Genomic DNA, 27,601 nt, shown 5'->3' on the forward strand with positions numbered 1-27,601 from the left:
TATTGCCTTTCAATCTATTTAGAATGCATTGATAGAAGGGGCTCTGTATAACACATATACTATGTTATACTATACCAATGAATATTATTGAAATGCTTTGTTAGTCATTATTCCAAAAGGAAATAAATTTATTTAGTAGTACAGTATACAGTAAAATACATGTTCTCTATAGAAAAGTATGCTAATGTCCATAAATACTTCCTTTACATGTTTTTTGGAGATTTGTACTGTTATATTTTATTGCTGACAACCATTACACTTTCCACAGACAATAATACAACAGCGCCCCCATAGGCTTTGAATTAGAAATACATATTCAGTTGGGTTTTGCCTCCTGATATTCCCCTGGTTGTGTTGCTTTATGTAGAAATATACTGCATTGGGTGTTTATTCACATGAAGTTTTACACTAGGCATACACAGTTCAATTCTACAAGGTGTGAGGCTTGACAATCATAAAAGGTATAGAACATGTTCTACCATGTTGACTCTTCATTGTTATATGGTTATCTAACTTTCCCAGTGTCATCTATATGTCTATGGTCATCCATTTGCATTTGATTTTAAAGAGCTACAACAGAACAGACACATATTCCGGCAGCCAGAGCCCCTCAAATGACTCTTTAAAAAGGTAGTGACTCATATAGTACTTACCTTGGTAAAGTTTGTGTAAATCCACCTTCCTTTGACATCCCGTGTCCTTCTGCCTTTCAAAGATGGAGGGGGCTGTACAGTCATTACTATTTGCACATCCCCTATACAACAGCAATGTCTGGAGGGGAGCGTGGATATCCTTGGCATGTCCTAAAACACTGTAATAGTAATTCTTCAAACCCAGAAATTTTGTCTCCTCTGACACCATACCAACTATGAAAAATCCTGCATATTCCTCTAAAATTCCTAATTTTGTTTTAGTAAGAGCAGTGACATCACAGCAACCTTGGACAGTAATTAGGTACCAGTGTGTGATGTCACTGCTTCCTAGAAAGCTGGTAGGTTGGTAGGTATTTAGGTAAGTATTAGCTTCTTAGTCTTCGGTGTGGCCTGAGACAAGAGCTCTTAATGTTTTTGGCTCATTGTTAAAAAATTACAATGTTTGTTCTATGCTCACATCAACAACTTCACATGTAAGGTTGGAAGCATACTGTGTATCCTTCACTGCTGCATGATATTACTTGTGATATTCTGGAAGCGGGAAATGACTGATAACAGATGAATGAAATGTCTGTCCAAGATCTATCTATATATGAGTTCTCTTTCAGTTATGCGCCTTGTGCTAATAGCTGTCTGCTATTGTTTTGCTATCTAAAGCCCTCTGGTGGACCATAGACTGTTCAAAAGGGTGAGTTTAGTTTTTGCAAGTCAAGATTCTCTCTTGCGTTCCTAACCCGTTGCTTTGTGCTTGCTTGCATGGGTCCGCAGCCAAGAGCTGTCTGCAAGATACACATCCATTCAATGCAGAAACAATAGAATTCATTCTATTGCATTTTCTGATCAAGATCCTTTTTGCAGTAGCACATGGGTATGCCAACAGTAGACTTGCATGACTCTGTCCTTGGGACCTCTTAGAACCATCACTGGGCATGCTTAGAAAGTGGTGGCAGGAACCAGCAAAAGGTGCCTGTTTCTGCCTTCCCAGAACACTGGGGGTTGCACTATTCTTTCAGCCATTGACGTCACATTCTGCTTGTTTTCCCCAAGTACAATATATCATAGATTGATGAAGTTACTCTTAATATTGCAAGATCTGTGGAATATGTAATAAAAGGGATATTCCAGTTTCTACCAAACTACATTGTTTCTATTAAATGTAGTTAAGGCTTAGTTTTGCATGACCCTCAGAGTTGTCCTCAACATAGAAGGTTCTAGGCCTTAGGAGCTGGGACTGTGTTAAAACGAATTAGGTTTACAAACAACTCAGAAAACCTAAGTGACATTGATGTGATGAAAAGGCGGAGACACTCAGATTGTTAACATGTTGACTTTAGGTTTTATGAGTTTTGGGAAAAACCTAAGAAAGTCCACATTCTTTGGCTAGCACCATGTTTTGCTCTGTGGAGGACCAAACGTATAGAGTGGAAATTGGAATACCCCCATTAAAAAGCCCCTGCTATCTTTACACTGTGGAGGCAACTTTTTTTGAGAGTTGAGTCAATGTCCACGAGAAGGAAACCCTTTGAAGGTTGAAGCATCTTGTTGATGCTGAACATGAATGTCATGTGAGCAGTCCCATCTTAAACTCGTAACGGGCAGCCTGTGACCTCACACTTTGGAATGACCAATCAGTAAGGATTTGAGTTTTTAACATTATATGATATCACCACAAAGGAATGTGAATCCAACATGACAAGTCTAGTGTAGCTTCCACTGATTGTTTCGGAACTTGTCTTATGTTACATGTAGATCAGTTTTGGTCATTTCCAACAGCAGTCCATGAATGATCCTACGTATCTTCTTTGGATTGCTAGAGGTCATTCACTTTCTTTGTAATGAGTTTTGGTGCCTGAGGTGACTTTTGTCATGTGCTGTATTCCCAGCAGGAACCTTAAAGAACTCAAGAAAAACAATAATTTGATCAACCTGACCTAATTTTCATGAGGTAGAAGCACCTAAATAAACATTGGCTCACCCCTTAAAAATGGCTGCCTCCACTTTGGTTATATAAAGGGTGCTTTTAACTTTTTGTCAAAATACTCAATGCATAGTTTTTCTTGCAAGAGTATATTGCCAAGTCTCTGACTGCATGCCTGATATATTTTCTTTTTTTTTTCTTTACTTCATTGTAGCTTGAAACAACGAAATACAATGTTGAATTGCTTTAGGTTTTTGATTTAGAGGTGAAAATTGTATACTAAAGGAGGGGAGTGGGAAAAAGTTTACAGTGATTATTAAAAGTTCCTAAAATTACAATATATTATATGATGAAGTGCAATAGCAGAATTTATTGTGGCAATTGAGATGCCTATACTGCCCCTAGAGGTCTGATCCATGTACAGTATGTAAGGACATTATTATGAGCTATAAAAGCGTGTATACTTTGGACCTCTAGTGGTGGCAGCAGATTTCACAAGCACATTTGGAAACGGTGTCCTGTACTGAATATGGTTTATGAAGGAAAAGCTTTGTATGTTTCCTGTTATACTACAGGATTCATTAAAACATTTAAGTACTGTAGCATTATAACCTTATGTGAGTCTAATCCATACTATGGTAACATACCATCGCTTACACTTTTTCTCTGTGCTGAAAGCGGATAACAATGATAATATCGATCATAATATCTACATTCTTAGGGTGGTTCTACACTTTTGAAAACTGAATCTGTTGGAGAGGTCAGCAGCAGTCATAATAAGGTTTTGTTTCCACGTGATTTGGAGGCTTTGCAGCATAAATCAGCGACTGGCACAATCTTGACAGACTCCATTATAGTCTTAAGCTGCGGCGATGTCTGTTATGCGCCATATTGACCACTTCCAGCGTTTTCATGGCTTCATTTTCATGATTGAATGTAAATCAATAGCAGAGATGTAAACCAAACCTAAAACAATAGGTTGGTTTGAGTTACGAGACAGTAAAATAATAAGCAGAATAAGCAGTTTCTCAGTCATTGTAATTATGAAATTACAGTAGAAATTGACATTAATAGTAGAAATGAAGGGATACGTCCCTTTTTTTCTGAAGGAACAGAAGATGTTTTATAATTAAAAGATGAGAATGTTCCTAAAATTAAAGAGTGACAGCTGGGACCCTGACGAGAATGGGAATGACCACCATTTATCATGAGAAGGCGGGTCCCACGTATTGGTTTAGCATGTGCCCTGCCACTCAATTCAGTACAATTACAATACAGTACAATTACAGTACACTACACTACAGTACAGTATCTGGCACAGTCAATTTTCCCACCATCAGTGATGGCGAACCATTTAGAGACTGAGTGCCCTCACTACAACCAAAACCCAGTTGTTTATCCCAAAGTGCCAACATTTAAGTGCAATTTAAGCAGAAACTTCTCTATCGTAACTTTCAAACGTGTCAGAATCCTAAGAACACCAATACAGTAGAAAGGGTGACAAATATAGGTTCCCCTAAATAGGAAGAATTTTCAGGCCTGGAGCCGAAGCTAGAATGATAATCCAGATCTGCCCACACCTTCCCATTACTCCTGTAGTCTCAGGCAGCACTGTCGCTTTAATATAACACTGAGTGCAGAAAGTCCTGGGCTGTCTGGGAATCCATAAATATACCTTGTGTCTTCTCTGGTGATGGCCTGGGTGCCCACAGAGAGGGCTCTGAGTGCCACCCAGAGCCACCCAGAGCACCGAGTGCTTCACAGAGCTGGTCAGATCGGTTGTATATTCCTGATACAATTTAGTAAATTCTTAAGAACAGGAGATGATATTTGTTTACATAGGTTCCAAGAAGATTTTATAATTCTTTCTTAATTTTTTGCTTTATGGACAGGTTGCTTTTACAGAAATGGTAGTGGCTCTTATATGTCTTATTCCAGACATGGATATAATTCCGCCCCCCCCCCCCAATTAAACACTAAATTACTTAATACTAACATCTACATAAAAACTGAATTTCGCAAGATAGTCCATGTCCAATGTCCAAAATCTTAAAATGAGAAGACTCATACTTCTGAATTCTAGGCATTTCAGGTTTTATATTGAAGCGAAAATAAAATCCAGGATTTAAAAGTGAACCTGCCACCAAATATGTCATTTTTAGCTGGTGACAGGTTCCAATAGCCGATACTATGCTGATTTTAAAAATGCCTTTGTCTGCATTCTGAATCATTTCACATAACCTGCCTCCCTGCCAACAGTGTGCGATGAATCCCATGAAGGGGGTGAGGGCAGCCGCAGTAGCCTGTGCCTCAGTCTCCTCCATGCATTCTTCCTCTTCTCTTAACTCATCCAGCTCTTTCCGTCTTTCCACCCTCAGCTCCCCACCACAAGCTCTCTGTTATGTGCATTGAGTAGTCAGATGAGGGGGTGATGGAGCAGAGGAAGTTGGATAAGTTAGGAGGAGAGGAAGAATGCATGGAAGAGTTTCCCCCAACCGGGACTCACCATACATTACTGTCAGAGAGCTAGGTAATGTGAAATAACATTTTATGAAATACTGAAATAATTCAGAATGTCAACAAACAAATTCTTAAAGTCAGCGTAGCGTAGGCTATTGGAAACATGACAAAATGGTTTTCTTTAAGAGGAAGATAGGAAGGTGTCTGCAAGTCCTTCTTTTATCAGACCCTATCATAGATAAAGTGCTGTAATATTAATGGTACAGTAACAAAAATAGTTTTGCAGATATTTTATGAGTACTTGTTGCATTTCAAAGCATTTTTATCTTTGGTACCAAGAGAAAGGTTTTATTTGTAACACTATTATTTTTTTTTTTTTTAATGAAGACCTTGAAATTATTTTTGTTATTGCTTTCAAATAATTCATGGTTTATACTAAGTGCATGTTCTTATTATAATAATAATGTTTATTAAGTATCATTATCTTAGCCATCACTTTACAAACCATGGGTTACATATACACGGTATATCAGAAAATTAGACTTATCACAATAGGAGTGGGGACCCTGCTCACATGAGCTTAGAATCATCAGTCGCTATACAGACTGCATGGGCATGCAGAGTAACTTATTTGAACACATCAGGTCCTGGGGGATATTGTAGGAAGGAGGGGTAAATATATAGGAATAAAGTAAATCTAAATAATCATTATGTAATATGATGGAAATGCCTAAATTGATGTGTTTTTAGGGCACATTTCAAACAGTGAAAGTTGGGTATTGGGCTACATTCACATGACTGTTGGGGGACAATGGGCACACGGAGTGGTGCGGTGGCACCGTAACGTTCTGTACCCGGAGAAAAGATAGGACAAGTCCGATCTTTCCCTGTATTACAGCGCCTTGCGCCATGTATCTCTATGGAGGGGGATGGGGTGAGCGCTGCTCCCCATCTCCCGTGCGCCAACATGTATCCGCCGTGCTATGGCAGTGTGAATGTAGCCTTAAACTGACTGGATTAGTGCATTTCAGAGAATTGGTGCATCTCAGGAGAAATCTTAAAGATTGAAGAAGTAGGTGACAGAGGTTGTTATTATTGGATCATTTACAGAATGAAGAGCATGGGTAGGGTTGCAGACTTGGATTGTATATGTAGAAAGTAAAGGTAGAAAACTGCTGTGCAGTGACTGGCACAGACTAGAGATATCAGTGTAGTGTCTGGCTGCTACAGATAGTAGAGGACAGGATTTAGGAAGTAGGAAGTAGGAAGTTACAGTATTGGAATACAAGAAATGAATCCAGGCAACACCAGGGTTTTATCTGTTCAGATGTGTTTTGAGAGGGATGTGATATAAATATGTTATTGATGAAATATAGAGTTATGTGAAAGGTCTGATTCAAACATAACATATATATTTGAGTATAATCTGACCCGGGTATAAGCCGAGACCCCTAATTTTAACACAAAAATCTGGAAAAACCTATTGACTCAAGTATAAGCTGAGGGTAGGAAATGCATTGGTCAATTCCCCCCCCAGTATGTAGCCAGCCCATGTAGTATATAGCCTGCCAGCCCCCTATAGTACATAGCCAGCCAGCCCCCATAGTATATAGCCTGCCAGCCCCTGTAGTATATAGCCTGCCAGTCCCCTCTAGTGTATAGCCTGCCAGTCCCCTCTAGTGTATAGCCTTCCAGCCCCTCTAGTATATAGCCTGCCGCACCCTGTAGTATATAGCCTGCCAGCCCCTGCCCCCCAGTATATGGCCTTCAACCCCTCCCCCCCCCAATGTAAAGCCTGCAGCCCCTGTACCCAATATAATGCTTGTAGGAAAAAACAAAAAGTGTACTCACCTTCTGACGCCCCCTGGCAGGTCTTCTTCTGTACATCAATGCTCTAGCATCGGCTCCATGTCCCCCGTCAGAAGGTGAGTACACTTTTTGTTTTTTTATTGACTTGAGTATAAGCTGAGTATAAGTATAAGCACATTTTTTGTTCTGAAAAACTCTGCTTATACTCGAGTATATACAGTAGCACCAATATAGCGGACCTGCTTCATATGTGTTAAATTCCCAGACTGAAATGGAAATGTTAGGTGTCTTAGTAGTAAATTGATACTAAAAGAGTGTTTTTAGTAGAGAGCATTTGCTAACTACAGGAGTAAATTATTTTTCAGGGGCAAAAAACACTAACTAGAACCCTAGTAACTAATGGAAGCTGGCTGTGGTAACTGGAACCAGGACCAAATGTCATCTTCTTGTTTTGAGTTCAGTGAAGTATAATGTTGTGTCTCAGCTGACTGATGTAAAAGTGTTTTATTGTTTTGCATGAAACCTTTTAGAGGTAAGTCCTCTACTAAGAGTTGCAATGAAGCTTGCAACTTTTTCCCTTTAATCCTAAATTGGGCTCCATGTATATCAATGGATGCTTTATTATGGCTTCAAACTATTTTAACATTGTACACAGCCAATTTATTCATGTCTATGAGGCCTTATTTTTTGGAACCCAATTCCATGCACCCAAACTTAAACATTCTTTAGTTTGAAAGTTAATTATTTTTGGTCTAATGCCCCCCAAAAAATACAAATTGATTCTCTGTCCCCACCTAGAACCTGTACTATAAAGCAAAAAGTATGGGTAATGCTGTAAAGAATTTAAACATTGACATTGTAGCAAGTGGCATGGCTCCTTTCCTGTACTTTAGTGAAGAAGAAACTGAATAGTGAAATACATCATATCACAGGATTGGTTTTTATGCATAGAAGTAGCAGGAGCTATAGAGTTAAATAATAATATTTTGGTAGTATGCAGAAAAGGAGGTGCTCAAAGGGGTTGTCCATTTAATGACACTTGGCCCCATACACAGGATAAGGGATGAGTGTCTGATAAAATTCCTAAGCTCATTATGTGACCACATTACATACTCTTTAGTGCAACTTCCTCATAGCATTGTTTAGCCGTCTTATAAAGGTGAAATTCACTAAAGACCAAACGCCACATGTATCAATAAGGAAAAATCGGCTAGATACATCTAACCAAGCAAAGCCCCAAAAAATAGACAGGTAAAGCCAGACTTATGATACATGTGCCCCCATGTATCAAATTCTTAAAGGGGTCAACCGACAATTGGAAAATATTAGCAGGCAGGCTAGGAAGGGCTTTTTTTAAACCTCCTCCGATGCTCCCGATGTTTCGTACAACAGTCAGTCAGAGCTGTGCTGACCTGTTTGATTACAGGGGCACAGCAGCTCCTCTCTACAAGCAGCCTGCAAGAGGCCTGGAAGTTATCGGAGCAGAACTGCCGTGCCCCTGTAAATGGCTCCGACAGACCATGGCGTGGGACACCGGGAGCGCTAGAGTAGGTGAGTAAAGCTTCTTTTTTTTAATAATAATTCCTTCATTTATATAGCGCACATAGATTAAGAAATGCTACACAGAGCTTGCCAAATCTGTCCCTGTCCCCATAGGGCTCACAATCTAATCAACCTACCAGTACGGAGGACCCGGAGGAAATCCACACAAACCCACAACTGAGCCACCTCTTGTGAAACAACCTTTTAATAAACATATATTTATGATCAATAGGAAATTCCACCTCAGTAGACTTCTAAACTCCCCCTAGTGTTGGTAACTAGCTATGCTGCTCAACTATGTTTTGCCTTCTTGGTGCAACAAAGCATTAAATAACGTAGATGCTGTATAATGGTTTTATTTTATGTACTATTTCTAGTCTGTCTGGCATCTTTATTCTTTCTTCCCCTCTGATGTGGTTACTCTAAATGCAGCCTACATTTTGCATTACACATCTGACTTGCAGTCTTTAAAGACTACACATGCTCTACTCTGAGTCATATGTAAAGTGTTGTGTATGCATATGGTGTTGTGGGTGTAGTGTATATATTTTTCTAATATACTTTATTAAGAAATCTTGCTTATGCTACATTTACATGAACGTATGCGAGGACCGGGCCGGAATATGTGAGTTGCGCTGGAGAGGAGTAGGGGTGACCCCTCCCCTCATGTGAAAAAAATGCTGCAATACGGCCAAAGAGCATGCTCTATTTTGCAGCTATAGAGCACGTTGTGCTCACCGGACCATTTCGTGCAGCTATTGCCTTCTATGGAGACGCGTGTACAGCCGTATGCTAGCGGCTGTAAATACGCCACCCTCACGGTCGTGTAAATGTAGCCTTAGTTTGTAAAGCTGCAAAGTTCCCCTTAGTAACAGCTTTAAACTCTCTGTTGATAGGGAGGATCCATATTCCAAACAGACTACAGATTTCTGTGTGATCCTGTGTTTCTGTTTGTTAACACAGCTCTGACCGATAAATTTAACCCTCTCGGCTCCCTCCCTGGCTATATTATATTAGAGCTGAAGAAACCAATTGGGAGGATAAGATCTAAGTCAGTAGTCTCTGCAGCCTGTTATTTACATGCTAAGAAGAATTTCCTATAAAGTATATTAGAAAAATGTTTAAGACACTCTCCCCTATACAATATAGAAAATGATCTCAAAAGACAGTAACACTGTAAGGACAGTTAACTTCATGTTCTCCAAGCACCTCTATGCCAAGCAGCTTCATCCTGTGTCGCCTGCCTTCTGCTTGAGATAAGTTTCACTCTGTCAGCTCTTACAGCTAGGAGGCATGCTGGAGCAGTGTGTCGCTGCATCTCATTGACATATAATGGAGATTCTGCACACAGCACTCACATATCACAGATAGCATATATAGTTAGCATGAGCACCTGGACCTGTTATATCATCTCTGCTCCACTACATCTTATAAAATCTCATCTTAGCATGAGGTGGGGTAGCATTATATGTCCAAAAAGTGATATTGCTAGAATATAAATCTTTACAGAGAGATAAAAAGTTGTTACTAAGAGTGGACAAGTTATGCAGAATTTATTATTAAAATATATTGAAAAATGTTTAAGACACTCTTCCCTACACAGTACACTTCTAAGAACAGAAGTTGATAGATTAGTGAGATTGAACTTAGTGAGGCTGGAGAATCTCCATGTTTTCCAAGCATCTCTATGTGAAGTAGGAGCAGGAGACAACTCAGGTCATATCCCTAAAAAGATTTATTATGAAATAAATTCTGTTAAAAATCTAAACAAGATGTTTGGGTGGAGGCTGCTCTGTAAATTCATAGCAGTTCCTCAAACTTTAGATCCCGGTCAACCAAAATAGGCTGTACCTAATAGTAGAAGATGTACAGTATGACAACAGTGAAAGTGCTGGAGGCATATAACATAGATAACCAAGATCCAAATGCTACATTTGGAAAAATGACTAAGAGGAGGATCAAGTGGAGTATCATAAGGCTGGTTTGCAGTTAGTAACAAGAGCAATACATTTGTCTATATCTAATCTGTAGAAACAAGCTGCAGAGCGGGGAAGTTTGCGGCACATTCGATATGGGAGGGGTAAGCGACTCTTGACCCTCCCACATCCATAGGGAGCTGGGAGGCTGCACCAAGATATAGGCGGGAATAGGACCTGCCCTATCTTTAGCGGTGTTCTTACCGCATTGTGATCATACATAATACAAGTCAACGGCAGCTGTGAATTGGCTACGGTTTGTGGCTGCCAGCATGAGACCAAAGATAATATTAATAGAGATCGATAGAATTTTTCAATTTGGGAATGACCATTTCATGGATTGGAAACCTATTTTGGTTTATCCCTTTTTTATCACTTTTTCCATAAATTTATACCTTTCCATTTTTTTTTAGTTGGGGGATTATTTTTGTTCACCAAGAATGTTGGATCAACCTGTTGTATAACAATGTATGGCTTTGTATTGCAATAATGAAGATTTTTAAAAATAATTTTCTTTCGTTTACTTCTTGCAGGGTCTGAATGTTTTTGGAGCAAACATGTGTATATTAAATTGCAGAAAGAATGCTCAGAGGTGTCAGTCTTTTTGGGCCACTCTATCTTTTTTACTTTCCATTCCTAATGAAATTTCTGGAAAATGGCAAGATATCAAATTCCCCAAACACCCCACATGCACTTTCAGCTCTAAGAGCAACAGGTAACTTAACAAGAGGTCTCAGCTTGGCTGAGGTCTTATTTTTTTTATCAAGTACCCCCAGCAATGCAACAATCCCTTTCTGTGCCATACATTCACTTTGTTAACCCCTTTTGTGCTGAAAGTATGAAAAGATTGACAAAAGTTTAAAGTTAAGAAAAAAGATGTTGGATTGGGGCTCAGTCTGTTGCTTAAAGGAAGCAGGTAGGGTGGGGGTGATACAGTGTAACAGTCTGTCAAAATTGAATCCATACATATATAGTGGTAATTCAGTGTTTCAGAATTAAGAGTAATACTGTATAGTGCTTAATGCATTTAATTCTTCTAAAATGACAGCAAATGTTAAATGGTAGAAAAATCATTCTCCAAATAGAAAAGCAGCATGGATGCCAGCTGTGCCAAACTCAGACATTGAAGGTGGTATAAGGTATAAATACTACCCATATGTGGGTATTCCCACTCTAGTTAGGGCAGTCCTCAGTGCTAGACATAAACATATATTTACTTCCATTTACTTACCGGTTCCATTCGCGATCCCGCGGCGCGTTGTCCGACGTTGATTCGCAGCTTGGTGGGATTCACTAAGGTTGTGCGCCTGATATCGACTAGGTGTTGCTGCTGCGCTGAAGTCCGCTGGAGTTCACCTTCTTCGTCCTGGTGTATGTGAGTGCTGTTCTTGTGACACAAATTTTTTTTTTTAAATTAAGCGTTTTTTCTGTCAGGATTTACAACAGCCACCCTCCCCCCCCATTTCTGTCGCGTGAAACCGGTGCTGATGCGCCACAATCCGATCAAGTGCGATTCGGAGCAAATTGGAAATATTCGTGAAACCCAACGAAAATGCGTGATTCAGACCCTTAGTAAATGAGCCCCATAATGTTAACAGTTTATATTCCTTCCCTATATCTAATACATTTTGAGTAAGTTTACTAAAACAAAATATTTTATAATGGCACCTTTGCGATTAAGATTTTCCAAAATATGCCTTTAAATACAGACTGGCATAAGTATTGCTAGTCACAATATAGCAACAAGTAAAAAATATATGATAAAAAGTGCATATATTGTGATGTATTTTTCAGCAACAGTTGGTGCCCCAGATCTTTCCTGTTTAATTCATACAAAACAATGTCAGCACTAAAGGGATTACAAAACCTGACCTGGCTGGGCATTACACTTTTCTTTTATAAAAGGGCTTTTTCATACATATTAGAGATCATCAAATAAACTAACATTTCTCCACTTTCACCCCAGGGAATTTATTTGTTTGGACCCTAAGATAGTACAAAAAGTTGTCCCTTGCCTGCAGAGACATTTTCTAATTACAAGATAGGATATACCATGACAGGATATACCAGTCATTATAGGTCAATGAACGAAAAACGGAGATAAATTTATTAATTCATTTTTAAACAAAAAAATTCCTGGGGAAATTGCTTGATAATGGCTTCCAATCATTTTTGCTTTCTAGGAGAAATGTTTATGTATTAAGACGTGTTTTATGAACAATTAACCAGTTGGTTACCTGTGAAATGCCAAAGATATTTAACAGTATTACTTGTATTAACAAAAGAAAAAAAAAGAAAAAGAATACCCCTTGTGATATCATGTTACGGGGGCAATGATGTCACTACCATTTTCCTTTTGTCAATAGGGATTTTACTATTGACAAAAAATGACCAATATTGTTATATGTTTAGTTTTTTTTATGTTTCCAAAGTTGATGCGCTGAGATATACAGACGCATACCCTGTATCTCCAATGGCTTGATTAAACATATCCTTAAATAGAAATATACATGGGAAGAGGTAAGTATTTTCAAGCATAACTTCTTGGCTATGATGTACCTAATCTTCTCAATTTGGCCACAGAATCACCCAAGTATCAATTACTTTGTATAAGGACATGGGCCCTGAAGAACCCCTTTTGGCCTCATCATACAGCACTATGATATTACTGACCTATCTATAGGATAGGTCACGAATATGAGATTGTGGGTTGTCATAACAGGCACCCCCTACTGATAGCAGTGTGACTTTACATAGGACAGAGGCGGAAGACAGCACCATCTGTTTTGTAGTGACTAAACAGGCTTACAATAGGCTTTACAACCGGAACCACCTCTATAGGGTTGTTCTCTTCTGTGCTATTTGGATGACATGCGGATTGTTAGATCCAGACTGATCAACTATATGAGGTGTGGATTGTTAGACCCCAACTAATCAACTATATGAGGTGTGGATTGTTAGACCCCAACTAATCAACTATATGAGGTGTGGATTGTTAGACCCCAACTAATCAACTATATGAGGTGTGGATTGTTAGACCCCCAACTAATCAACTATATGAGGTGTGGATTGTTAGACCCCAACTGATCAACTATTGGTGACCCATCTCCAACTCATGGATTTTCTAGTAATTTATGAAAAAAAAAAGTATGGTAGTTTCTACAAAAAATGTAGAAACACTAAAACAGGTCTGTTGTATGTTTGCAAGAACCACAAGCATAACTATTGGGGATGCACAGGTAGAAGTCACAACCAGGCCTGAAAGCCTCTACAACATAAGAAGACACCAGATATACCACAATTAACATATGATAGGTAGTGACCCTGTTACATCATTTTCCTTACAACCCTTGATGGTTCAGCTACACCTTAATCATCTAAGGTGATCTTGACCAGAAGGGGACCTTATATATAAGAAAGAGGTAGTGGAGTAATTCATGAATACACAGTGAGGCCATATTCACTGTGGACTCCATTGAAGTCAGTAGGGTCTTTTGGGTTCCACTGGAGTGCACCTAGCCTACACACAGGACATTTAATCATGAAGGCCTATAATTCTGCAGACAAGATACCAAGAACAGACACAGTTAATCAAAACAATTAGCAAAAAACAATAGTATGCATATCCTGCAGGCAGTGTTGGACTGTCCCACCAGAGCATCATAGGATCCTACGGTGGGCCTAGGATTTAACCTAATACTGGACCATATAGATATAGATGAAGACAATTTTATTTCTAGTCTAATAGGCTCCATTTCCTAAGGGATAATGAAGGGTGGGCCCCCTGGATAATTTTATCTTAAACTCCAGTATGACACTGCCTTTAGGAATTACTTGTATAGTCTCTATGTTAATATCTCTTCTTTTAGTATATAATGCAAGGTGTTCAAGTTTAAGTGACTACAGTAAAAGCACTTTAAATGTAATTGTACCTGCAATCTATAAGTATCTGTAAGTGTTTGCGGTCTGTGTATAGAGACTCCCCCAGACACCCAATAAAAGTGGGAGTACATAAAAAATTGGCAGGGAGAAGGGACTGTTCGACTTGTTTCCTTATCCGTCAGAGCATATATATTCACATAATAAAAAGTATACTGGTAATTGTGAATACTGAGCATTGTCAAAGGCTGTACTGGATACAAATGTCTGACTTACAATGCGTCTTAGAACTAAGAACTACTTTCATTAACCCAAAATTTATGTCATTTTCACCACCTTCACCAATTTCTTTGTATTCTTCAATAGCTGCAGATTTTCGGGCACCATTATTTTTGGCAATCAAATGGGTGATAATAGGTGGTCCTAGCCTGGTGCAGAACGCCTGGCACCACCTACCTAACCATAAAGAGCCCAATTAGCAATTGTGGTGCATTACCCAAATGCTCAGGAACAATTAGAGCTAGAGAAAAAAAATCAATGTGTGCTGCAATTAGTGACACTATAGTTGAGAACTAGAAGCAACACTGGATACTAGAATAGGAGTTAGTGAAGGCGGTGAAAGCCCTTTTTTAAGTGTAATCATCATTTCAAAAATTAGTTTTTAATTAATTTAAGACGCTATAGCAGTTTTCCAAAGGCAAAGACACAGTCTCAGACATACTTAGGCTACATTCACATCTCATTATTTGGGCATGTTCAATATTTATACCAGGTATACAACAAATGTGTCCATAGACATATATCACAAAAAGAAGGCCTTTGTCTCATCAGTATAGACCACATGCAGCAGAAAACGCGGGATGAAAAAGCTTAGTAGACTTAGTACATTACTTCATTCTTATTCCTGCTAATCCTATCCCAACATATTTAACGGAGGGTAAAAAGGAGATCTGATAATAACCTGAAGGGGCATGGGGCACAAACTAAGAATCTTACTTTACAAGGAGGCGGAAATATATTAAAAACATTCTCAAAGTTTACTTTTCTATATAATTCAAAAATGACAAATAATACAAATAATGACAAATAATAATACTATAACTAGGACCTATCACCTCCTGGGAAACTTCATTGCGGTACTACAGTAGTGAAATCCCCCTATTTCACTGCTTTGTGAGAACTCCTATCTCTCACTTATTAAAGGGAGATTGTGATAGAAAAGCAGGTAAACACAAGTCAGATCTGTGGTGCCATCGTAGGCTCAGTTCTGATCTCTGCAAGTGATCCATTATCTTATATCATTATGGGACAAAATAATGAAAACAAAATACAGATTGTAGGTGAAAGCTTCAGTTTGCCTCTAGCAACCCCTTATAGAGATGTGAAACAGAGAATAACAACTTATTTTACACCACATTGTTCATTTAGTTAAATGTATGCATCAGAAAAAAATCTAAGTGGCATCAACCCCTATATCCAGCTTGGATCCAGCTTTCCTGATGCATACAATAAGGCTCAGGTCACACTTGTGCGGGTGGTTCTTGTTACACTCTCCATTTTAATGGAAACCAAGAACGATAGTTGAGCGGAAAGTCTTCCGTTCAATGATTTCACTGTACAGAACATTGCCTTTGTTAAACTTCTGTTATAAAAGCAGAAAAAATGCTAAGGCTGCGCTATTTTTTTCCCACAATTTGATAATGAAAGGGGGAGCAGAACATGCCAAACGCTAGTGTGTACTGAGCCTGAACTGCATGGTGTGATCTATGCCTTAGATATTAGTTATATGCGCGTAACATGTATGTTCCTCTCTATCATTGAGAGAATAGGCGATAACTAATAGAAGCCTAGTTATGTACTAACTACTGGTTGGTAAGAGATTTAGCCATTTCGTGGAATAAAAGGTGGTCAGTAGGTTGTATGTACGTACAATACCCAAAGGTTTCCTCTGAAAAGCTCTTTATAGAGAAAAGCTCTCTATTCAGACCCCAACTGTAATCATTTACATATCGACCTGAAACCCAACTACATAAAGAGTTTTGCATCAATATGAGATTTGTACCTGAATGCATTTCTGTGAACCAGTGTTCACATGGCATATTTTTAGTGATTGCAACAACATAAATACCAAAGTTTAATATGCTACTGTATTACTAGAACGGAGAAAAATTAAATAATGCCAGAAAATGGAGAGTCATTTGACCCCTCTCAGGTCATGGGGGAGGGGGTGTCTATGATCCATCTGACTTGGTCCATACAGTAAACTGAATACCAAAATATACTGTAAAAATGTAATCCCATGCCATAATGGGCAAACTCATTCAAAGGTACTGTGTTGTGAACACAGTGGACAATAGAGTATCTGGTTGAGTTACTTCTGTAATGTCATGTAATGTATATTCACATGTAAATCTCCATACAGCATGTTGTACCCCACTGTCAGACACATAGCTTTTATTTTTTTAAAGGAAATTTACCATCAAAATCAAGCATATAGCTTCACAGGCTGTTAGATTGCCCCCCTCCCCACACTTCCCCCTCCCTCTGCCTGATGTAACTCAAAGCAGGAGAGGAAGTTTTAAAGGGGTTATCCGGCTGTTAAAAATTACTGAGGGCCGGGCTGGGGCGGGCTAGTTAAACATAATAAACATGTACTTATCTCCTCCGGCACCACCGATGTCCCGCGCAGGGGCACAGAAGCCGCGCACAGGGAGCTTCCGGTCCGCGATGTGGCGGGCTCCTCCCACCCGTCCCTATCTCTCAGCATTGTAAGCGCTGGGAGATGGTGTCGGATGGGAGCTTCCAGTTGGCCGGAAGCTTCCTGTGCGCCCCTGTATACAAACCAGCTCACAGAGGAGACGGACCGCGGTACATGTTTATTATTTTTAACTAGGCCACCCCAGCCTGGCCCTCATTTTGTTTTAACACCCGGATAACCCCTTTAACACACAGTGGGAAAAGGTAAGTGCTTAACTGCATGTAAAACTACAGCACAGAGTGTCTCTGGTACCACTCCCCCTCCCCCCCCCCCCCATGGATAACAAATATAAGAATATTACCACAATCACTGGATATATGAGTAAGTGTCCCTGGTTAATAATGCTTGCATTTGACGGTCAATTACAGGGATGTGTTGGTATTGGTTCTTTCACTTTCTAACTTAAATCAGAAAAATTAGAGCAAGAATCTGATCTAGTTGAAGTATTTTCAATAATTGCTTTTTTAACCACTTTAGTTAAAGTTATTTATGTTGATTACAGCCAACGAGGGCTTGGATTTCCTTTAGCCTACAAGAGGAGATTGACTGTCTTCCATATATGCATAACATGGTCACAAGCACTTATATTCATAGTAATCTCTATTGTTGAAGATTTTTCATTAATAAGTTCTAATGGGCTATTTTTTAATCATCCAATAAAAAAGATGAATGGCAAGAAATTGAGAACAATGAGAATATAGAAATAGAGTTTAAGGAGAAAATTATTATTGTCAATTAGTAAATCCAACCTCCTGGTTATATCTTTGGTAAATTATATCTATTCTACACACAAAGGTATAATAGTCTATAAAACCACTGAATAGTAGACCTATAGTAGACCGTTTTCTTTAGTTTCTTTCCAGTAGTAAAAGAGCAGAAAAAAATAACTAAAAATAAATAAATAAATAAATTAGAAAAATAAAGAAATATTTGTACTGATTGTCTTTTTTGTGATTGCAATAGCTGAATTCATGAAGGTTTTTTCTGCTGTTTTACCCATGCATGAGTATAACCATATTTTCTAAGTTGTTAAATCCTCCCAGCAGTTATGGTCTATAAAACATTAACGCTATAGATTTCTTTTTTTCTTTGTTTTTTATTGTTTTCCAGAGTGAAAGAATTGAAAACGGCCAAGGAACTTGAAGAATTAAAACAACGTCCCTTAGCAATGTGACAGCGCTTTTTGGACTGTTTTCATTTTCTGTTTTTAGCAGAGACATGCAACAAAATAAATGAAAAAAATAAAAATGAAAAAAATAAAAATAAAAACACTGCAGTTTTCGAGAGATCACCTGCAGGATTTTAACAGTAATCTTTTTGGTCATTGCATTTGCACTTTCATGGACAATTTTTGCTTTGTTCAGCAAGACATCTTGGATTTTAATCTTCTGTTGAATCATGGGAAACGATTAAAAAAAAAACTTTAAAGAAACAAAAAATGGCGCCAGGAGATGCTTACGAGAAGCTCCAATCTCTGAGGTGGGAGCTGTGTAAATTCAACATAGGGCTGAATTCAAACAACGTGTGGAACTGTACAAATATTATACCAAAAATTATTGAGGAAAGGTGGAAATGCACAAGCAAAACCTGAATGCAAAACCCAGAGCCATCGATCACTCACAAGGAGCTATGAAAGAATGGAAAATGGAAGAGTTTGGACTGTCTTATGTTCTTCATGTCTGTACCTAAGCTGTAACCTGTAGATCTCTGAAGTATTCCCCATATTGTATGCCATATAACATATGCAATATATATATATCCATACAAGATTAAGTATATTAATGCTTTACCTACTGGAAGAACACCGGTCTGCCAAAAAAGGTGGATGTCTTCACGCGTGTCTTCTAGTATGGTCTAGGAGTCATATTGACCATATGTAATGTCATCTACTCCTATTTCATTTAATGAGGCTTTTCCATCCGTGTAAATAGACATATCTATGCATTGCGTAATTTATATTTTACGTGGGAAGAATTTGATGCCCACGATATATATATTGCTAACACAGAGGTACAGTACATATTGCATAAGAAATTTTTTTTATTTCAAAAAGGTGTTTAGAGATTGCTACTGAAATGATGTAGACTCAATTCTGCCCCCTATGAATGATAACAGAAGGAAATGAATTACAACTGAATATGTCAGGTAAAGGTGTTGCCCGGTCTACAGCAAATATTGAGGAATGTTTACGTTTTGACAGCCGAAGGTGGAAAGGTAGCAGTGCACCCAGGCTCTGACATCTAAGGAGGCCACATAAGAAGACATCAGTATTATAAAGGGCACATGATATGTGGGGGGCTCCGGTTACATATTTTGCACTGGGGAACAGGAGATCTGATTTGATGCAAAAACAAAAATGTAATATTTAAGAAAATAGGGAAATAGAAGAACCATTATTCATGAGTACGACTATCCATTTTGCCGTAGAATCTCAGCTGGAAAATCAATAAAACCTTGCGTCTATCGATTGCTTATAAACTTATACTGCCCATAAGGGTTGCATTTACATTGCCTGAACATTTTACCACCTTAAAATCAATGTGGTGCTGCGTGCTGGCCAGTTAGTGTATTTGGGGAAGTTTTTTTTTTTCACACAAAAGTCTGGAGAAAGATTTGTATATAGAAGGCGGGATTGGAAATGAGAAATACTATTTGAAAGAGATTATTACTGATCATTGAATGAAATGTCTTCTCTATGGATGCGGGTCAATAACATGGCTGGAAATTATTAATATTTGTATAGTTTGATGGAATGAATCGGAAAAGTTTGGATGTGTTTGTATATATTGTATATACTTAAAACAAAACAAAAATTAAGATATGTGCATGAAACCAAGAACACAAAAGAAATGAAAAAGCAAAGCATTAGTGGCTATGGTCTGTAAAATGAGACAAAAATTTTATTTCACTATAAGAATACTTTATTTTAAATGTTCCGTAGAAGAACATTTTGCTGAAGCATGACTAAACTGCAAAAAAGCTACTGTATTTAGACTTTAGAAAAAAAAAGCAAAGTAACATTACTAAACTGATATGTTTACATTTAATTTTGGCTACCAAAACATTATTTCATCTAACGATTTTTGTTAAAAATTTTTTTTACTTATTTTCTTTTTATTTTTGCCAATGGTGCCAAGTAATGTGAATGCTATATCGCTTAAAAAAAAAAATTAAGTTACATTTGCAAAGCAGATACTCATAGAAAACTATATGCGCTTAACACCATACACTCACGCCAGTATAAAAACAAATATGTAGAATGAAATTCAATAAAAAAATTAAAAAAAAAAAGTATTTAAAAAAAATCTATGAAAAAAAAGACATAGTAAGAAAGTAGAAAATATGTTTCACATTTTCATATCTCCCTGCTGGAAGTCAGAAAATAATTGCACATAAAAGTCTAAAAAAAAAAAAAAAAATTACAAAAATGATGCAAACTGGTCTTGTAGGGAACTCATGGTATATAATTATTTCCACACAGACAATAAGCCAAAGTGATCAGATTATGAGGTATTTATAAGATGGAATAAAATGCAAAACTTTAAAGTATGAAACTTGATGGCATTCAATGTCTAAACTTTTTGGAATACAGTCTGCTACATACTTGATTCTAAGAGGAGAAGGTACTACTGTTCAGGGGTGCGCTAGCCTTTTTTTCCCTACCGAAACAGTTTCTATTGTATAATTTTTTTATACTAAGAAGTAACATGTAAAGATTACACAATGTGCATATGTAAGAAACTTTTAATCAGGTTGTTCGAGATGAAGGTTCAAAATTGAAGCCGAAAAAAAAACAAAAAAAAAAATGCTGAGGTCAGTACTCTTGCTGCAATTTTTTTAATAAAAAACAGTTCATTTCCTTTCACGTGGGATGTACAGATAGGAACGAGCGAAATACACTGATGTATATGTTATATAAATTCTCATGAGATCACGCACAATTCACCATTATGAATAGTCTGTACATTACAAAAAAAAAAAAATAGTTATATACTGCTCTCTTTTTTGACGGGACATTGATTGTCCCTAGAAGAATGTATTTTATTATGTATTCATGAGGAACGGGAAGAAATAAAAAAAATAAAAAAAACATATCAAACCGCCTTTTTTGGATAAATAAAACAAATCACTGCTTACTTATGTATTAGTAATAGCATTAGTGGATCTTTTAGAATTTTGTTATCTGGAATTGTATATTAATATTTCCACTTTTCATGACGAATGTAAAACTTTTTGTCACCCTGGCAAGAGTACTGGTCTCAATTGTTCTGCTGTATTATCTGTATATTTGTACTAAAAAAAACACAAAAAGGTCAGTGTTGTGCAGTGTGTTAATAATGTTATCAGATTCAGTAACATGCAGGACCTCTCCAAGTAACTGTTCCAACACACAAGCAGTCGCAGGGGCCTGTTCTAGTGCATCAGATGCATCATGCTTCTAGGAGGAACGACAAAAACTGAAAAAGGGGGCATCTGAGAAAAACAAACTTTTTGCAATAGACATTTCCCTGGCTGTGAAATTTTAGGCTTTTGAATGTAAGATGCATTGCATACCAACAGTTCACTTGGAATGGGGTACACAAAATTTCCCAAGTGCCAGGAGTCTGTCATAATATGTAACTGTTAAACCTATCCTGTCTCTCAGCATTTTATTTTATGCTTCTAGTGTGAACATTCAGACAACACAAAAACAACAAAAACCACATCTGTACTGTGTGAGAGAAATAGACAATATAACGTGAAATCCCTACATGGTTGCACGCTTACGGCAGTTCCACACAGTAGTTGGCGCCAACGGGGGTTCCCAAGGCTTGCATGTAAAGCTAATATAGATGTCTCCTTTTTTGTAAGTTTTATTTTTGTAATTGTGCATGTAAAAAACTAAAAAGAAAAACTTCATCACTGAAATCAATGGATCTGTTGAAGAACTCAGCTGCTGGAACCATGCAAAATGTTTTGAATTGCCCTTAAAACTATGGAAAATGTTTTCTGAATGCTTTCTATTCTTTCTGCTGTAAATTAAAAACAAATTAAATTTCCCCATATTACGTGTTTTTCTCTATTCATTATTCCATTTTATTTCTGACTAAACTGTTATACCGTACAGAAAGAAGAAAATATAAAACCGCTGAAAGGCTGGCATCCTAGCAAAAGTGGCCAAGGTAATGTTTTTAACTTGTGGAAAATAAAATCCTAGAAAATGATATACCTTTATTATTCTACTTGGAAGGAACATAGTTACTACATTTTTGTACATGGGAGTAATGTAACAACAATGAAATTCTTGCACCTAGGGGCAGTATTACAGTAATAATATTCTTGTACATAGGAGCAATATTATAGCAGTTATATTCTTGTACATAGGAGGTAGTATTGTAGTAGTTATATTCTGGTACACAGGGGGCAGTATTATAGTAGTTATATTCTTGTACATAGGGGCAGTATTATAGTAATTATATTCTTGTACATAGGGGGCAGTATTATAGTAGTTATATTCTTGTACATAGGAGTAGTATTATTGTAGTTATATTCCTGTACATAGGGGGCAGTATTATAGTAGTTATATTCTTGTACATTGGGGGCAGTATTATAGTAGTTATATTCTTGTACATAGGAGGTAGTATTGTAGTAGTTATATTCTTGTACATAGGGGGCAGTATTATAGTAGTTATATTCTTGTACATAGGGGGCAGTATTGTAGTAGTTATATTCTGGTACACAGGGGGCAGTATTATATTAGTTATATTTTTGTACATAGGGGCAGTATTATAGTAATTATATTCTTGTACATAGGGGGCACTATTATAGTAGTTATATTCTTGTACATAGGGGGCAGTATTATAGTAGTTATATTCCTGTACATAGGGGACAGTATTATAGTAGTTATAGTCTTGAACATAGGGGGCAGTATATATAGTAGTTATATTCTTGTACTTAGGAGGCAGTATTATAGTAATTATATTCCTGTACATATGGGCAGTGTTATATCAGTTATAATTCTGTACATAGGGGGCAGTATTATAGTAGTTATATTCTTGTACATAGAGAGCAGTATTATAGTAGTTATATTCTTGTACATAGGAGCAGTATTATAGTAGTTATATTCTTGTACATAGGAGCTAGTATTGTAGTAGTTATATTCTGGTACACAGGGGGCAGTATTATATTAGTTATATTCTTGTACATAGGGGGAAGTTTAATAGTAATTATATTCTTGTACATAGGGGGCACTATTATAGTAGTTATATTCTTGTACATAGGGGGCAGTATTATATTAGTTATAATCCTGTACATAGGGGGCAGTATTATAGTAGTTATATTCTTGTACATAGGGGGCAGTATTATAGTAGTTATATTCTTGTACATAGGGGGGCAGTATTATAGTAGTTATATTCTTGTACATAGGAGGCAGTATTATAGTAGTTATATTCTTGTACATAGGGGGCAGTATTATAGTAGTTATATTCTTGTACATAGGAGGCAGTATTATAGTAGTTATATTCTTGTACATAGGGGGCAGTATTATAGTAGTAATATTCTTGTACATAGGGGGCAGTATTATAGTAGTTATATTCTTGTACATAGGGTGCAGTATTATAGTAGTTATATTCTTGTACATAGGAGCAGTATTATAGTACTTATATATTATATTTTCTTACATAGTGAACAATATTCTAGTAGTTATATTTCTTGTACAGGGAGACAGTATTGTAGTAGGTATATTCTTGAACATACCAGTTTTATTATATTTCCTTAGATTAGATTCAATTAGGATTTTTACATATTGTTCTTATGTATATCTGGAGCAGTATTAGTAGTTATATTTTCTAGTAGCTAGAAACAGAATTATGATTGGTAGGAAATAGCGAGTAATCCCTTGAGAAATCCCTTGATTTCTTCAGTGATTGTTGGAATGTCTTTACTGACTGTTACAGACAAATAAAATCTGACAATTTAAATGCGTTTTTAAGCCAAAACTGATGGATCTATCACCTCCTCCATCAACGCCACGTCTTTGCATCCTTTAATAGGTGCCACTTCACTTATCCTGGCATAGTCGGAATTCTCTCTCTAGTTCCCCCCATTCCTGAGTAATCAATGCCATTATTTTTGGATCTCAGATAGCCAGACTATCACAAGACCATGGACAGATTCTATCTACTGGAAGTAAACAGAGAAGCTTTCTATAGAATGACAGCAAGAATGCAGCACATAGTCTTCTTCTGGCTCCATCCTGTGTGTAGCTGCACCTCCACATGCTCTCAGCTAAGTAGTGTGGGTTGTCATTGTCACACCCATAGCAATCCTGTGGATGGGTCAAGGAAACACTGAAACAGTTGTAAAATTCCTGTCCTTAAAGGAACCAGTCTGGCCATATTTCTACACCTAACTATCTTAGCCATAGAATCATCATACAATCACATTTGATATAATTAGTCACAGGAGCAGTACTGAACCAAAAGAAGTAGTGCTGGGACACTGGCGAAACACGTTTTATGGGCATGACATGTATTTCTGTTGGTAGCTCCTACCAGGTTCTCATCTTAACCCCTTCATGTTGGCATGATCCACCAATGTGACACTTTAGGGTTCAGCACTGCCCTTAGTGACTAAGGCAAATAAAGGGCATAATTGCAAATAAAATTCAATGAATGTAAAAATGCTCTTAAATGTGGATGTTGGAGCCTAAAGCACCAAGAGTTTATGAACTTAAAAGGGTTTTCCCATCTGTACTATTCGTGATATACATACAAGGATATACCTGTGTTAGGGATTTTTATGCAGGGCCCCAACAGCCCTCTTGACTTTTGTAAGGTGAGTCCTAATTAACCCTTGTTTGAACATAGAGACCAAGACATGTCAATCTCTTAGTCAAGATCTTCTACCGTTTAATAATCAAAATGCATAATATATATCAGACAGAAGAGTCATCAAAGGGGTGTGAATAGTATACTGCAAAGCTATTGGACATCAGCATATTCTGGGAAAAAAGTGAATTAATTGTGCTCAGTTCTCAGAGACCTTGTACACAGATATTGTTTATACTAATGCTGAGAAGAAGATGATAAGTGGCTCCAGAATCACAATATAATCAAGGACAGACTGGCTTCTCATTACATGTCAAAGGGTATTAGCTGACAGGCGAGCAAACATGTTACATAAAATGAAGTTTGTATCATGACATTAACTTGACAATGGTCAGGGAACATGGCCGCTGTATCTAAGATGGCGGACAGTAGTCAAGATGGCGTCCGAAACCAGTGCGACCTCCTTAACACCTGGGACCTGCAACAGGAATAAGGGTCTGGATCTGCTAACTACCTTTCTACAGCTGGGCTGAATAGAGAGTGGGTCTTGTGTGGATGGGTATTTTCCATGGGAGCCTTGGGCACATAGTCTTGGCCATTTCTGTTTCTCCCATAGAGATGAATGGAGGGAGGTGGTGCATACGCAGCACATTCTGCTGTAGGAAAGGGGTCAGTGGTAGGATTTTCAGTAGATATGTCTAGATGTCTAGATAATAATCTAGATAAGTAAACCCTTTAACATTTCTGATACATTACTTGCAGTCCGAGGTTGACCTAGATTTCAGCTATAGCCTGTGCCAGCTTTTTACCACAATTTAGAGTAAATTTAGTTGGTCATGGACAATTTCAATGGTGTGCGCCAAAATTTGCTACCTTTTTTTGCCTTGCGTGCCTAGAAACTGGTGTTCAAGGTATAATACATCAACCCCTATTGAGCAAACATCTACATTGCACAAAGTAAAAGTAAGAGAAGCCTTGATTTTAATAACCTGCACACTCGCATGTAGCAGCGACCACCTTCATCAAATGTTTAGATACAAATATGTCTTGTACAATGATGAGCAGGAATCTTGGACCACAGTGGGTTATGCTATAACATCAACACAGGGTCAAGGTAAGAAAACAAAAATCTATCCATGCTTTCATTTACCTTTGTCAGGTCATTGTCTTTTTGCATTGTCATATCCTAATAGCCTGCCATCTGCTGGCTATTACAGATCATTACACATGGCAAGCCTACAGGTCTCAGCACCAGGACGATATAGTATGCAAGGAGGTTAAATGAATGCTGTAACTACACTGATGCAGAAACATATCGTGTTTAATCCCTGTGCTGAGTGGTTTTGCTGAAAAAACAATTATACAATTATGATAATGAAGCTCTGTCGCTTCTGTGGCTGCACCAGCACTTCTTCTCTCACCCTAATTATGCACTGCTCCAGCCTTGTCCCGCCCAGCATAAGCCTAGAATACATTATCACTGTGTTGTCCCTGAAAGGCAGAAGTAATCAATCGCTGCACCATCCCCCAGCTGTTGTGTATGAGCCATCAAGTTCAGGTTGATAAGTCCTTTCTGGACATTTCAGGCAGCCCCTGTGTATGTGGAAGGAATGAGTTTATGTACGGCAGCAAGCTTGCACCCTGCTTTTCCAAGGTCCTGAGTTTTATAATAGTTTTTTGAGCAAAACCACTCGGTTCAGGTATTAAACAAGATATGTTTTTGCATCAGTGTAGCTACAGCATTCTCAAGGTATGTTTGGCTCACAATGCATAAAAACAAATGGTAGATTTCCTTTAAGGTGTCTGTAACAAAGCTTTATTGATAATAATCCTTCCCATGACAGCAAAAAAACCCCCCTGAAAATCCAATTGACACTGGGATGAAAACATTTTTGTATAGAGCTACAAAATATAAAATATACCTGTTCTGACATACAAACAATCGGAGGATTGTGATGTCTGAGGGCCAAGATACTATTTGCAATTCATTCTGTCTTTAATGTGATACCAGGGCTGTATTTATGAGCACCAACACCGCTATCCCCAATTTGAACACCAGGCCCTAACTACAGGACCTTATATCAGTAACCTTTCATGTCCCAGTCAAAAGCTAGCTAGACTGATGGAGACAGTCCTGAATGTAGAACATTTAGACTGATGTTCATCCAGGTATTTAAAAAAGTTTTATAGCCTTTTATTCAGCTTGTCATCTCCTGGGGTCATCTCACACCAGCCAATCTTACCTATTCAACATGCACATGAATATGATTTATTCTCATTCATGCCAGGAAACAGCCTGTGTGTGCTCCTGGATTTTAACAATTAATTTCACTTCAATGTGTGAATTGTTATGTGAAAACTGGCATTTACGTGCGATCTGCAGACACTCTTAGCATAAACAATGTGTATACAGCCAGTGAGGCAGGCCATGTCTGCCGATGCACCAATCTGATTCCTTCTATACCTTATATCCTATGGGCCGTACCATATGGCAATGGTGGCACGCATGACCCACTCCCTATGCACTGAGAAGCTTATTGGCATGAAGATAAACATTTTCTCTATAAATCTGATAGTTGGGAAGAAGGAAAGTATGTCTAAAAACCTGATCAGGTGTCTTATCATGCTACGTTTCCTTGTGAGGTGAGTCCCACATGAGTGCATTATTATCTAGAGGGCAAAGCACACACCAACGGAAACACCTTTTATTAATTTGCTTTAGAAAAAGTAATGAACACAATGGGGGGGGGGGGGAGATTTACTAATTCTGGTGCATGCACAACTGTCGGGAAGCATAA

General features: G+C 37.8%; 1 protein-coding gene across 15 annotated transcripts in view; it reads left to right on the plus strand.

Annotated features, from left to right (window-relative positions):
* The window catches only part of CAMTA1 (calmodulin binding transcription activator 1), a 1,053,810-nt gene extending 1,031,767 nt beyond the window's left edge, over nt 1–22,043 (plus strand). For 7 of the 15 annotated variants that reach the window (XM_072156284.1, XM_072156283.1, XM_072156282.1 and 4 more), the window contains 3 exons: nt 1,311–1,341; nt 10,892–11,073; nt 18,106–22,043. In XM_072156284.1, the coding sequence (XP_072012385.1) occupies nt 1,311–1,341; nt 10,892–11,073; nt 18,106–18,169 (277 nt within the window). In that variant the 3' untranslated portion in view covers nt 18,170–22,043. Of the gene's footprint in view, nt 1–1,310; nt 1,342–10,891; nt 11,074–18,105 lie in introns of those variants that run through there. The other 8 variants (XM_072156295.1, XM_072156296.1, XM_072156297.1 and 5 more) reach the window with 4 other exon arrangements.
* Nucleotides 22,044–27,601: the final 5,558 nt, after the last annotated feature.

The sequence above is a fragment of the Engystomops pustulosus genome, chromosome 6 (assembly GCF_040894005.1).
Source record: "Engystomops pustulosus chromosome 6, aEngPut4.maternal, whole genome shotgun sequence".
NCBI lineage: Eukaryota > Metazoa > Chordata > Amphibia > Anura > Leptodactylidae > Engystomops > Engystomops pustulosus.